General features: G+C 44.6%; 1 protein-coding gene across 3 annotated transcripts in view; it reads left to right on the top strand.

The window, feature by feature from the left end:
- The window catches only part of plpp3 (phospholipid phosphatase 3), a 33,024-nt gene extending 22,323 nt beyond the window's left edge, over positions 1-10,701 (top strand). For all 3 annotated transcript variants that reach the window (XM_084354354.1, XM_084354355.1, XM_084354353.1), the window contains 2 exons: positions 2,808-2,984; positions 8,406-10,701. In XM_084354354.1, coding sequence (XP_084210480.1) covers positions 2,808-2,984; positions 8,406-8,534 — 306 coding nt within the window. In that variant the 3' untranslated portion in view covers positions 8,535-10,701. The remainder of the gene's footprint in view (positions 1-2,807; positions 2,985-8,405) is intronic.
- The last annotated feature ends 3,624 nt before the right edge of the window (positions 10,702-14,325 follow it).

The raw sequence follows: 14,325 nt of genomic DNA, 5'->3' as shown, positions 1-14,325 counted from the left end.
CTTCAGATAATCAATATTTCTATTAGGAATTAAAAGACGAGTGGTTATGAGTCTCTCACGGGACTCTCATCGGGCTGGCAAATACTGCACGTGTGTTTCCCGAAATATCAAACTGTTCTTTGGAATAAATGGAACAATGAGTGAACTTCTGCACTGGATGCATTACATCTGAACATCCACTCTCTGTGGTGCACTTCTGGTTAAACAAAAAGGTTCTCAAGAGGATTGTTTTTGTCCTCAAGAAATCCTTTCCCACAAACACAGACAAATATAGATCTTCTTCTTTGTCTTTGCCCTTTTGTTGCTCGCCAGGGTGAAAGTGTCACTTCCACAGTGTGGCTGTCACCTCGCTCTCCCTCCCACAGCCCTCAGTCGTCTGCTAATTGACACTCTGTGATTTTGAAGCACTTTGTTTCCTGCCAGTGTGCCTGAGCGTTGCGCCTGTGACCGATGTGGTTTGAGCTGAGACTCCGAGATGGCACAGACCGCGTGGCACGCTGTCTGCAGCGGCACCGCAGCCACAGAAGAACAAGCGTGTGTTTTGCATTCGTGCGTTCTACTTTTGTTTAGTCTCACACGCACACGTCTCTCCGCACATACAAACCAGTAGCAGAGGCCTGCATCATTTCTGTGGGCTATTTGTTCCGACTGAACCTACTATAACTTCGACAAATTGCTTGTCGTTGGATAAATAGAAACTAATATGTTTGTTTGTGATGAAAGCGGCATCAACCACAGATATTCTTTTGTTTCAAAGCGTGGTGTTAACCAAAAGGAGGAGGGGAAGGAGGCTGGTGAGAAAAAAATGTGCCCCTTTTTCTCATTCTTTCTCACTTTGTTGTGTTTTCTTTTATGGAAAACTGACTCGTGAGTCAGAGCAAGAAAGAGCGAGGAAGAAGATCTTACTGGAATGAGCTGGATTCCTTTGGAAACCACCAGACTTGGTGTCGCTCTTGTCTCCCTCTCTCATGGGAATCTGCTGGGAATCCTTTTGTTGTTGCGTTTTATTGTTGTTTTCCTTCGATCTGAATATTTGAGACATAGCAAATTGCTGCGAGGACATCCAGGGTCAGAGAGGCCGTCTATTTAAGTCTGAGTTAGATCTAAAAGGGCGACGATGCATTTTTAAGATTTTAGAAGGTCAATGAGCCTCTCAGTTGCTTATCACGACTTTGCGTGTGCATGCTCCAGCTGAACCAGGACTGGACGGGTTATTTGGGTTAACTCGCTGCCCTTCAGTGAGATAGGGCCAAGCACAGGTCACTGTAACCCTTTTTTTTTGGTGCTCATTCTTTCTCCAAGCACGCTTAAAATCGAGCGGTTAAGGAAGTTGTGCCAAGAGTTTTTTTTCGGATGTTGCGTTCAACGTCAGACGGAAGTACTTATCAGTAGTCCTTGCCCACTACCTGAGAACCACTGCAGAGGAAACCTGAAGTCTAAACATCCCTGCCAGGGAGGAGAGAACCAAATTGTAAGGGATGGGAGGGAACACTTCCTCTGCTTCCTTGAGGAGAAGAACAATGATAGAGTGTCATAGAGGAAGTGCGAAGGAGCTTTACGTCCACACCTACAGGGGCTCGTAGTGGACGGGGGTTGCTGTCTGTGGTTATTGTTAGCTTAGCTGATTATAAGACACAAGTCTGGAGGTTTGGGGCTGGGTAGACCTTGGCTGAGGCCGGCCCTCCCAGGCCCTTCGTCTCTGGGTGTGAGAGACAGGAAGTGAAGGGTATGAGTGGTGCGGAAACACAGGATGTTTGAGGAACCTGGGCTGATCTCACCACTGGGCATGTAGGTGGATAAAAGAAGATGTGTTTGCACGTGTACGAGTCACTGAAAGCGGCCTTGGACTTCCTGTTTTGGCTCTTCTCAGTCCTTATCATGACCCAGAACACTGTTTTCTTTGGTTGCAGACGGAGCACGGGGTGCATCCGCTTTGTCTCGTATTTACTCTAATAGTGGGAAGAGAGTTCGTCCCAACAAGTGCTGAAACATTCATGGCAGAGTATGTATATATGCGTGTGTGTGTGTGTGTGTATTCCCGTGGATCTCTGTGGTCGTGCTGTTTTCACAGCTGGGATGTTGAGCCATGAATCAGTAATGTACGGGTCTCAGGCAGTCGAGCATGTGTGTTGTGGAAGACGGTATGTGTTTCTCTGCGGCTCTGGTCAGCCTGCCCACTTTGATTCAGTCTAGACCTCTCAGACTGGAATAATACAGACGCACACACGCTGCACGTGAAGGTTTAAAAAGTCAACGCAACATGTTTTTAAATGACTTTGATGAAAATGTGCGTTTCATTACGCCCTCAGTAACATGATGTACATGCTTTACATCATAAACACAGACAACTCTTTGTTAAAGTGTATGTATATCAGAGCATTTACATGATAGTGTGCATGTAAAGGTGCACTCTGTTGTTTTGGGGAAGACATTTTATTCAGAAGAGAAAGATCTTCGTTGACTGATGTCTAAACAAACTAAATAAACAAACTCTCCTCGTTTTCATGACTGCATAAACAAACTGACCTTCGAGGACAACACAATTTCATACTGTTTTACTTTGTTTATATTTGGCGGACCCTGCCACCTTTCCAGCTTCAAACAGAGTTCTGGGGATCTCAGCTTCCTCCGAGAACAGCTTGTTTATTCAGCTATGGAAAAGATAAATATTTCTGAGTTTGTATTATTACCTCATTCATATTGTAAATATTAAAATTCTGGGTTTGAATTTCCGTTGTATGAAGAAAGTAAATAACATCACCTCTTTGTTCTCCTCTCCTTCCTGCTTTCTCTCTCTCTCTCCCCAGTTCTATCTCCAGTCCAGGTTTACATGGCGCGGCGCTCGTCTCCTCCGCCCGCTGCTCCAGTTCACCCTGTTGATGATGGCCTTTTACACCGGCCTATCACGCGTCTCCGACCACAAGCACCACCCGACTGATGTCCTGGCAGGCTTTGTGCAGGGAGCCCTGGTGGCCTACTGCATAGTGAGTGCACACGAATCTATACATCTTTACGCAACTTAATACTTTTCTATAATTGACCATCGGGGATCCTGCAGACGGTCCAACCTTCAAATAAAGTTTGCCTCCTCACAGCTCCCTCTTTCCTCTTTTTCTCCTCTCTGCTTTTTTTTTTTTTTTCTGAAAAAGAGAAACAGAGCCGGCAGCAAAGTGAGGAGAATCTGATTCCCTTTAATGAATAACACATTGCCTGGAGCCAGGGCCTACTTGAAGAGCGTGTGTGTTTTTGTGCGTGTCCGCGCGTTGGTGTGAATCCATACGCTGCAACCTTCTTCACTGCTTTTGTGACATATCGTCGCAGCAGTTGCCAGAGGATTTTCGTAACCCTCATCATTACACTAAGCTAGATGGAGCCAAGGAAAATTGAATTCGGGGTCGGGGGGGGGGGAATGGAAGGAGTGTAAAAAGAGAGCGAGTGAGAGAAAGAGAGAGAGAGAGAGAGAGAGGATTAGCCTTTGAAACAGGAATGGGGCTGTTAATTATTTTGGGTTTTTTATTTGGCGGCTCTGGTTCTATCGGCACAGCAGGCCGCCGCTAAACTCTGCTGCCTCTGGGAAAAGTATGGAAAGACACACTTATACACACTTGAACGCACACACGCACACACATACTGCAAGCAGCCCTTACCTTTCTACATGATCCAAATCATGAACGTGGAGAGGTTTAGATTCATAAAATTCAGCTAGACCTTAGTAGTGGCGCCTAGGCCAGACCTTGGCACGGCTAGAAAATTCACATGCACACTCACACAATCACATACAATCACAACAGGGTCCTCGAATGCCAAGGTTAATGAAGGACCCATGAGCAGAAATCAGCGAGTAACAACAGACTGGAACGCTCTGGCACAATCAGCGCTCCTCCAGCTGGGTGTAGCTCCTGGACGACATCAGCTCTGACAAGGAAGCGAAAGAAAAAAAGAGGATGTTTTCAGAAGTATTCTCAATTTATGAGCTTGACCTCTGAATGGGCAGATCTGGCAGGAGGAATGAAGGGAGGGAGGTGACAGGAGAGAGGAGCCTTGTCTGCGTCTTGGCTTGGGATGAGCGCAGGTTTAATCCAACTCGGCTATTCCACAACCCTCAGAGAGACAGATTAACACACACGGACACCCTGTTCACATCCATATGCACACACAACATGCACACACACTTATAGTGAAACCCCTGCCGATCAAGGCGCTGAGGTTACTTTTACAGTCTGATTTGCCCAGCCTTGGTAGAAACACACATCTGTGAGTACTTTAGCTCGGCTGGTTCAGCCTCTCAATGAGCAGCGGAGCAGAAAGGACCTGACAGGAGATGAGTGGAGGGCAGGACGGAGGAGGTATGAAGCCTGTGTGCCTCAGAAACACCAGCAGAAAGCACTAAAGCAAAGTGTGAACATCTTTAGATCACAAGTGTGCAGGTTGAGTCATAATTTTTTCAGATGTTAAGTTTGAAACATAAGAATAAAAGCACAAGTTCACACTTGTCAAATCACGTCAAAGTGAATACTTCAAACAGAGCTACTACACGTCCTTTTGATGTTCAGTGATTGCTGTTTATATCTCTGACTTCCATTTGGCTTTGAGGTCACTGAGAACATGCACAGCGACAACATGAGAAAGGTTTTGAGGTTGGCCCATGAGCCCATCTTTCTCATAAGATGTTTCCATGAAGCAGAAAAGGTTGATATTTATGAGCCCCACAGCAGCCTGGGTAATGTGGTCCATTAATCCACCCTGAGCTTGTGCACATGCATGAAAAGAATGCCCTCCAAACACCGACAGTGCACTCGGCCGATTCGAAGAACAAAAGCACACATTGGACGAGTTAGTGGATTTGCACGTCAGTCTCAAGTGTGCCATCGCGAACAATTGCTCTGATGAGTTATATGGCTTTGTGGAAAAGCGTCTTCCTCTCCAAATACATTTCAGTAATTGTCTGTCGAGAAGTGTGTTGTTCCATGACTTTATTGTCAGTGCTATTCCAGGTTTCCCTAGGCTACAGTTACCTCTTTAATCCCAGTGCTCCCCCATTGAGTGCCAGTAAAGGAACAATGCAAAACCCCGGGCAAGAATGAACACATTCATAAGTCGTGACATGTTCGACTGCGGCTTTGTTGGAAGTTAACTGCTGCTTAAAGCCTTATTGTCTGTCCCCCACATTTGAAGATGGATGAGTCTGAGTCAGAAACATGAAGTTTATTGAAGAAAAAAACACTGTGATCGAGAGAATGGAGGAACCACAACAGGAAGTGGCTCGTCTGTCCTACCTGGCACTTCCTATCAGACGCGCTGACCTACTTTTCAACATGTGTTGTAATAAAGGTCAAGTGGAGCGACTCCAGCAGGAAGCAGCTGTCAGAGAGAAAGCCGGGGCAGCGGCCATTTGTTTATCGAGGTTCATTGTCACAGTGGAGAGGAGTCGGGTCAGGCGTTGAAGGAGGAGGGGGCAGGAGGATGCTATCCCTGCACAAGGGCATGCAGCAAATACACAAACAGTGTCTGTGTGGTCAGTGAACTTGTGTGAAGCAGGAAGTCAACTTTAATAAGTCAACACACAAGTCAAGTATCTAATTCAGGGGTCTATGCACAAGTTATTTTTTTAAACTTGTGCACACATACAGTTAGACATTTGTTTGCACGTGGTTAGTTAGCGTTGAAAGGCCCACTGTTTTCTCAGCAGTACAATCATTATACAGTGGTGTGAATGCATTTGCAGATGTGTTGTGTGGTTGCACGTCTATTTATGATTGGTTTCATGTGCGTGCAAAGAAATCAACCATTCCTATATTCAAAGGGGGTCTAGTGAGTAATGTGTGATTTTTTTTTGTAAGAGACATTCACAGTTCCTGCAAGTCGGTGCGCTCACTTCCTGCGTGACTGAGCTCCTTTATGTGTCAGGCTTAATGGTGGTTAACACAGCGGGTGGGAAATTAGCACCAGCCACCAGGAAATGCTGCTAACATATGAAAGTAGCTGGTAGTGATGGAATGTAACTGAATACATTTACTCAAGTACAATTTTGATGTACTTGTTATTTGCTTGAGTATTTTATACTTCCACTTCACTGCAGTTTGGTCCGCTCTTTTTATTTGATCGCTTTAGTTACTTTGAGGATGTGTTGGTTTTTACACTGCCAGCACACGAGCTTCTGCGCATGCTAGCTGGTTAGCATGCTAAACATGCTTCGCAACACAATTCATAGGCATCATATCGTCAAAACTGTTTTTCCTTCACATTCTGTTCATCATTTTTAGTTTAGTTTTGAATGTTTTTGACCAGAATTCTTACATGTTGCAGCTTTAATTTACTTCTGCAATCGGATAATTAAAAAAAATCACTAAAAACTGATCCAGTAATCAGCCAAGCAGAGTTACTTTTACTTTTGATACTTTTAATATCGGATACTTCAAGGCTTTTACTCAAGTACTATTCATAAGAGTGACTTTCACTGTTCAACGTGATATCTTTACTTTTACTCAAGTATGATTTAGGAGACAAACTGCTGAGTCTGCATCAGTCAACACAAAAAGGCCTGCAGGCTTTGTGCGCGTGTGTGTTTTTCTATATCACACACAGGAAGCGGTGCAGTGGCGATAAGCCTTCTGTCGCGGCAGTTTTAGGAGCGATATGTCAGAGGTTGGGTGACGCAGCAACAAGGCTCTGCTGTAATTGGACACAATGCATCCTGATGGGAAACGAGGCGGGGATGTTTCCCATGGCGGCGCGGGTGATTCCCAGAGATATGGCTCCACACACACTCCCCTAATTATACATCATATGTAATATTCCATACAGAGGCTCTGCTCAAACTGCTGGCCGTAGGGACAAAGAGGTCTTTGAAAAACTATGAGAGCAGCTGTGTGTAGGTATCTATCTGCGTGTGATGTCATCCATCAGTCAAAGGTCAGCAGTGAAGGTCGTTTTATGGTCTGTAAATGTCAAGCTGTAATGTAATTAGAAGAGGAAGAGGAAGTGCTGAACCCACCGCTCTGAATGGGACAGTCCTTGTTATATAAATAGATCAGCGACTGTATGTTGACCGTTTCTTCCTGGAAAAACAACGAAAGATGATCACTTAAGTGGCCAGTAGTATGTTTTTCCCCCCGAGCATGAGAGCATAATGTATTTTCCCAGTGTATTTTCTATCCATATTGTCTCCCCGCCCCCCGAGGAGCTGCAGCACAGTGGGCTCTCTTTCTCAGAGTTTAGTGTTGAATGGCAGCTTCTCCCCCCAGCCCTCCCTCCTGCTCTCCCTGGCACAGGCCCTCCGCTCGCCCTCGACTGGCAGCACGGAAGGAAAAGCTGCTGCGCCTGCCAGTTATGTGTGTGTGTGTGTGTGTGTGTGTGTGTTGTTTGTGTGTGTTAGTCCGACGCTGAAGCCACTGTTGCTCATGATGACCCCAGACCCCTGCAAGTGGAGATGGTAATCCACGGTTACGCGGTGGACAGTAGTTTCCATGGTCCCCACTTCCTGTCCGCCCATGCCCATTTTCCTGTTTGACATATGATGTCATCACAATCTTAGGGAGATATTTTTTTTCGCTCTCGCTCTTCCTTTGTTTGCCAGGCTGACCTCACAGTTGATGTAAAATGGGAATCCACCCCTGGCAGCATTACATAGATGATTAGCCAGGGTTCACTAAATTAGTCAGTTTAGGGCGAGCTGTACTGAGACCCCTTTCTTTAGCCAGATGACTCAGTGGTGACTGAGGTGATAGGGAGTTTCTCATCATGGCATTATAAAGTAACACAGTGTTTAATTACACTTCTCTCCTGCTCACAGCTCCTCTGCAGACACATTAACATTTTGGTGCATATTTACACACTCACACACCTACCGTGTTTTATCCAGAGTGTTTCCAAATCCAGCCAGAGGTGCACCTGCTGTTAAAGGTTCCTCACTCAAATCAAAGGTTTAAGGACAGAGGGCCGCATGTTTGAGCCCAGTCTAACGGCTAAAAAAGACACATATGGTGGTTATTTGGCATTTTTGCTTTGCCGACAGACTTTGAATCTCTGGTGAAAGTTGTCTGGAGATAGACAAATCAACTGAGATAGGTTTTACATGCTCTATGCAAAATACAAGGTTCCCTCCACTGTGGGGCATTTGCATTTCAACCGAATGACGAAACTGGACACACGAATGTCCAATTAGTCATCTGGAAATTTGGTTCGAGCAATCAGATTAGGGCTGCAACAAGCAACATAGTGATGGCTTTCATTTTTTTTTTTGCCCCACCAACAATCCAATACCTAGAGTCTTTATTTACCATCATAAATGACCAAGAAATTGACCTTTGCAGCTTTAAATCTTTATTTTGATCACTTTGCCCTCCTCTGTTTTCGTTGGTGTCCTCATGTTTCCTCACCTTGCTCTCCCTCTCTGCGTCCACCAGGTGTTCTACGTGTCAGACCTGTTCAAGCCCAGGGCGAAGCCAGCCACGCCCCCGCCCTCGCCCATCAAGAAGGAGCTGCTCCCTTCCTCCGACATCATCGAGAGGAACAACCACCACAACATGGTGTGAGAGAGGCCGCGACGTCTTCCTGCGACCGAGGAGCCGATCACAGCGCTGCTCACCTCCCATCGGACAGTAGAATGTAGCGACGAGAGACTGTAGCTGCTTCTCAAACGGCATCCTCCTCCCTTTTGCCCAGCGAGGCACTTTGTGGACTAGGGTGTCAGATTTGAGATTTGCACAGCAGAGTCCACTCTCACTATCCAGACTTACTATATACTATTTTGTTAACTACTAATCAACATTTGAGCCCATCATTTTGAGCACAAACAGGAAAAGAATTGGAAGCTAAAAGACAAAAAACGAATTCAGAAATTGATGACCTGACAGGCAGAGCTGAGGGTGTGGAGGTTTGATGGAAGTGTAACCACATAAAGGGAAAACCCTTGTGAAGAAAAACAAATGAAGAAAAGAGACATAAAAAGACAAACCCCCTGCCTTGGCAGAGAGGGATGTCCAGCGATGCTTCCTCTCTGAACTCTCTGTGGCCTTGGAACGCCGTTGGACAACAACTTCCTTAGCTACAGGAAGGATATTACTGCAATAACTAGCAGCATAGAAATATTAACAGTATAGAACATTATAACTTATAGCACTGTTTTTTTTTTTTTAAGTTCATTGTCCATTATCACCACTCGCTGCCTGAGACGTCTAACTGAAAGAAAACTTGATGATGCTGACACCCACGAGACAGAAATGTGACCCTCTAGAAGCCGACTGAACCGGTGTGGTGGTCGCAACAAGACTCCATACTCAGGCAGGATAAAGTTAGCATAGCATGGCATTCATTACAGTAAACCTGCACCGGTGGGCCACTGACCTTCTTAGGCCTTTATAACATGTGTCAGAGCAGTCCTTTGGCTGCCTTTCAAACCTTTTTGACTGATAGTTGAGACATCAGTATCCAAATAAACTGTGTCTGCCTTTCCGACCTCATACACCTCTGTCTCCACATCAGCACGTCAAGCTTTTTGTCTTGGACTCTCAGAGCGGCCCAAACCCGGGATGTTGCATTTCTTGAGGGTTAGATGTAGAAAAAAGGGGGGATATTTTCTGTGGAAGGAGGGAGGCAGATCTCCCAGCCTCCCAGCACCTGCGCAAGAGGCGTGGCTGTGCCATGCCACTTCCTGGTGTTGGGGCCATCCGCTTGGCTTCCTGAACTGGAAGGGGATGGGTAGGCAGAGTGAAGGGGTGCAGTCTGTCACCGTGGAAAGAGGGTGATGATACACAGCTAAGCTGGCACATTATTTTGGGATGATATGGGCTCTTTCCGCTGGCAGGGAGGGGCTCTCACCCACCCAATCACTCATTGGCAATGGATGTTTGTCTCTCAGTGCGTGTGTGTGTGTTTGTGTATGTGCTTGTGTGGGTACGCTCGTGCTTGTACATGTACATCTTGTGTGTGTTTGAATGTGTGTGTACATATGTATGAGCGCTGTGCCCTGTGAAGGAACCCCTCTTGATAAACTATGTGTGTGTCATAAAACACACGCACCGTCAGCTGTGCCAAGTGTGAATGTGTGTGTGTGTGTGTGTGTGTGTGTGTGTGCCACTGTGTGTCAGAGAGCGAGAGAGCAGGTGAACGTTATAAAAACTGTGGATCTTTTATTTTTATTCTCTGCTAAGAAGCATCTTTAACCTTGTATGTTTATAGCCGGTCCTGTATAATCACTAACAGTTGTACAGACACAGAAGCCCTTTTTATTTACAGCCTTCTCAGATATCCTCCTCCAACAACACACTCCGCCATGTTGCACATCTTTCTCATCGTATAGTCCGTCCTATCATTTCACAAAGCCGTTTTCACACTCTTTTTATAAATATATAAATAATGTATAGATCACTAAAATTAACTCTGTAAGATATTGTTTCTTAACATGTTTAGATATATCCACTATGATTACAGACCTGTGTTCTTTACAAAATGCTGCTTAAAAAGCATCGATTGACAGATTTTTGTATCTAGATAACTAAACTATTGTAGATTGTTATAGTTACGTTTGTAATATGCATTCAAAAACAAATACACCCACAATTGTATTAAAATTCATTATTAGTATTTTTGTATTGTCTCGTTTTTTTGTACAAACGACATAGTTGCAATGCTGTTTTTTCTGCTAAATGTACTTAGCTCTAATACATGTGCTTTTAAATAAAAAGCTCATTATGAACACAACCGTGGTTTGTCTGGACTCTTAATCCTAAACTTTGACTGCAACTTTCTGAAGATGGCTTTGATGGTCTTGGTTGAAATTGTTTGTTCCTGGAAGTGATGCCTTTGTTTTCCATAAGAAAAGATTAAAAAATAAATAAATAAATACTTTTATTATTACTAGTAGTAGTATTTAGAATTGTATTGTATTTATACCTCTACTCCACCATGTGTCAAAGGGACCAGCCTCAACAAATGATGAATGATAATATATGATTTTTATGTATAATAAGTATATTCACTGAACGCTAGGGTTGGTAATTTATTTTAGAAGCATCTCTTGTTACAGTTGTGGAAAATCTCATAAAGCAACATTATGTAGAAATTGACATTTTGTGTGCTCTGGCACCCCCCACAGTTTCTGAGTGGAACACCACTGTGCTAAATACAAATCCCATGCGAGTAAGACATGATTGGACTCGGTTAATGATGACAGCAACGCGCTGCGCTCCCACTACTCAGCCTGTCGTTCAGCGGCTAACGTTAACACAAAGCACACAGCTAAGTTATGACAAGGGAGGAACCCTTTTGGGACTGATGTATGCCCATGTTTGCTTATGTTTATATGAATGTGACATTTAACATTTAACAGAGTTGTATTACTATTTACTGGACTGTAAAAGCTACGTGGATCATAATGAATTAGCAGCGAGCACATCCCCAGCTGGTCCTCTGCAGGCGTTTAGTTTGCTGTTGCTGGTTTCTACAGTCGTACCAACTCTGCAGCTTTAAGTAAGTGTCACCTGTTCAATATCTATCTCAATTGAGATTGTTCTGCAGGAAATAACCTATTGTGATTGTGTTACTTCTAGGTGCTGCAGGTAGACAATCTGAGTAACTTCTCCCATCTCTGTCTAATATCGTGCTAATCGATAAGGCTGCAGAGGAAACGGACTGTCGTACTTGACTTTCTTTGCATTTTGCAGCGGCCTCACCGCGGCCCCAGCTCCCACATGAATCACGTGTGTAATGACACACGCTCTGCCGAGAATGGCTCAGAAGTGTGTGTGTGATTTCACACTCTGACAGACACCAGACTAGAGGAGCTGGCGTCATCGCGTGTGTGCATGTGTGCGTTTCGAAGCGACAGTTTGTGATTATTCTGACCTAAACGAGACGTGTCATTTTCTCCACCACAGTATGTTTCAGCTGAGGGGAGAAAAGCCTGAATGACACTTTCTGTCATCTCAAGTGTTTATGGACTTCTTTGCAAAAACATAGTGTTAAATCCAAGAGCTACACTGTAATCATGCACAGCACACCATGTCCACATATTCAGTGTTTAACACACATATATTTAAAACTTGTGTACTTAAGAATCTACAATCCTAAGCAGATGTGTGACACGACCAACAAGAAACAGATGTCTTTGTAGAGCAGATTTAATGCGAGCTTGATATGAAGATGAAGAAAAGACAAAGAGCAACTCTAACAAGAGCCTCCTGCAGCGAACGACTGGCACTTGCTACGCTTAGAGAGGCAATCACTCAGGGCAATCATCTGACTGATGTTATCATTATAGTGGCATGCATGTTTCCCCTCAGTGTCCTGTAAAGTGCCATCTTTTATTGTCAGTGACAGTACAGCTGGTCTGAGGTCAGCTGTAAAAAAAAAAACAGCACCAAAGTGAGATTTACGGTGCCTGTGAACAGCTGGTAGGCCTGGGGTCAGCCATGCGTGGCTGTAATAGTAGAGGGCCTGCTGCTGAGGCAGAGAGAGGCCCATGTTGTGGTCTTGTTTGGCAGCAGCGGAGCAGAGCAGAGCTGGCACGGGGCCGTCACAGGGAGGCCAAGGCATTACATAGCGCTGCTGTACCTCTCTCAGAGTGCTGGGTGTGTGTCCTTCATCATCGCACACTGTGCAGAACATCCACTCGGTCTGTTTACTCTCATTTATTACTTTACACGAAGCTGATGTTTCCCTTCGCCTCAGTGTCCGAGCTCGTGTTAAAAAAATCAGACGCTAGTTCCTGTTGGCATGCGAAAAAACCTTGTTGGCGATGTTGACATTTTAACACAAGTTGGATGGATTACGTCCTCCTCTGAGGGCTGAGAAAGTTCCTCCACCCATGGTCTTATAAAAGCCTTTCAAAACCCCTTTGGATAAACTCTGAAATGATCGGTGGTCACGTTAAAATCGAGGCTGAGATACGCAGTTTTCTCCACACACACCATCACACAAAGAATTACACTACAATACACTACATAATAAATGACTAATGCATCTATTTATACTAAGTTTTGATGCACTCGAATGTGGAAAATAAAGCACCATTTGACAGCTGGTAAGTGTCAGCTGCGAGTTAACCCCGTTCTGCTCAACTGGACTTTGTTAGAGATTCCAGCATAATTGCTGTGGAAAACCTTTCCTTTCTGAGAAGAACCCCGGCAGATTGATAACATATGTATCCACATGCCATGCACAGAACGACTGCACGAGGACATGGGTGAGTATCGCTCTGTAAGCAGTAGGTCTGCAGAAGGTATGTCACATGCAAGAATGCAGCAGAACTGGCAAGTGTGAAAGAGCAATTTCAGGTTATATTTAACTCAGAATCGGTATGTGTAAAAGTGGTCAGAGTGGCTCTCAGCTGGCGATCCCAAACAAGGCTGACGAACAGACCTCTTTTCTTGCCATGCAGCGGTTGTAGTGAAAAAGCCCTGAGTGAAATGGCCCACTGGCACACATGATATAAAAAGCATCACGGCATAACAAGAGTGCTACTGTAGGTGGTTCTGGTTTGGCTTGAACGTTGCGAGCGAGTGTGTGTGTGTGTGTGTGTGTGTGTGTGAGAGAGAGGGATGGAGGTTGGTTGTGGCGAGGGTGGCACCTCCAGGGGAGCCGTCAGGAGGCCTGGAGCTCTGAAGGGCCTTTTCTCTGCAGCTCAGTCCAGGGAGGAGAGAGGCAGCTGGGCCCGAGGAAGCAGGCAGGCTGGCCAGAGGAGAGTCAGAGGAGAGCACTCTGGGCAGGGCTCGGCACTTCCTTAAGGGAAATAGGAGGAATAACTCCCAGCAGGCAACTGTTTACAGCGTGTTAGTCTGTTTGCATGTTTTAACACACATGACTTGGGTAGACAAAATATGACCCGCCCACAGGACAATGGGAGGATGAGAAAGGTGGGTTATTACGGATTTCTGTTGCAGGTTTTGGTGCCCCACATATGGAGACCTGAAACTGCCAAGATCAAAAGTAAAATAAACATTAAGTTAAATTAAAAATTAATGTAGTCGGCTAATAAGACTGCTACTAAATGGCAGCTAATGCTAAAGTTAGCAGCAGTAAGCCTAAGACAAGTACAGCTATTTGTCCATCAGGGACAAATAAGTAATGCATTTTTATTTTTTTTTAAATAAAGAGGCAAATTAAAGCGGAAATATCGGTTTATGTCAGATTTTATAAATTAATGATTGCCTACATTTATTTTCAATGTTATTTTTGGTGCATTTAATGGAATATTTATTTATTTAGTTAGTTATTGAGCCATTCATTTAATTGTTTATTTTTGATTTTGCCAGTTTCAGTCTTCCATACCACACATAGCAAATACTGATCGAAATGTTTTCTTTTCTGACAAAGGTGGCAGATATA

The sequence above is a fragment of the Pagrus pagrus genome, assembly GCF_965226575.1.
Source record: "Pagrus pagrus genome assembly, chromosome: 6".
NCBI lineage: Eukaryota > Metazoa > Chordata > Actinopteri > Spariformes > Sparidae > Pagrus > Pagrus pagrus.
Note: the sequence above shows the minus strand (reverse complement) of the source record. Positions and strands in the feature narration are given on the sequence as shown.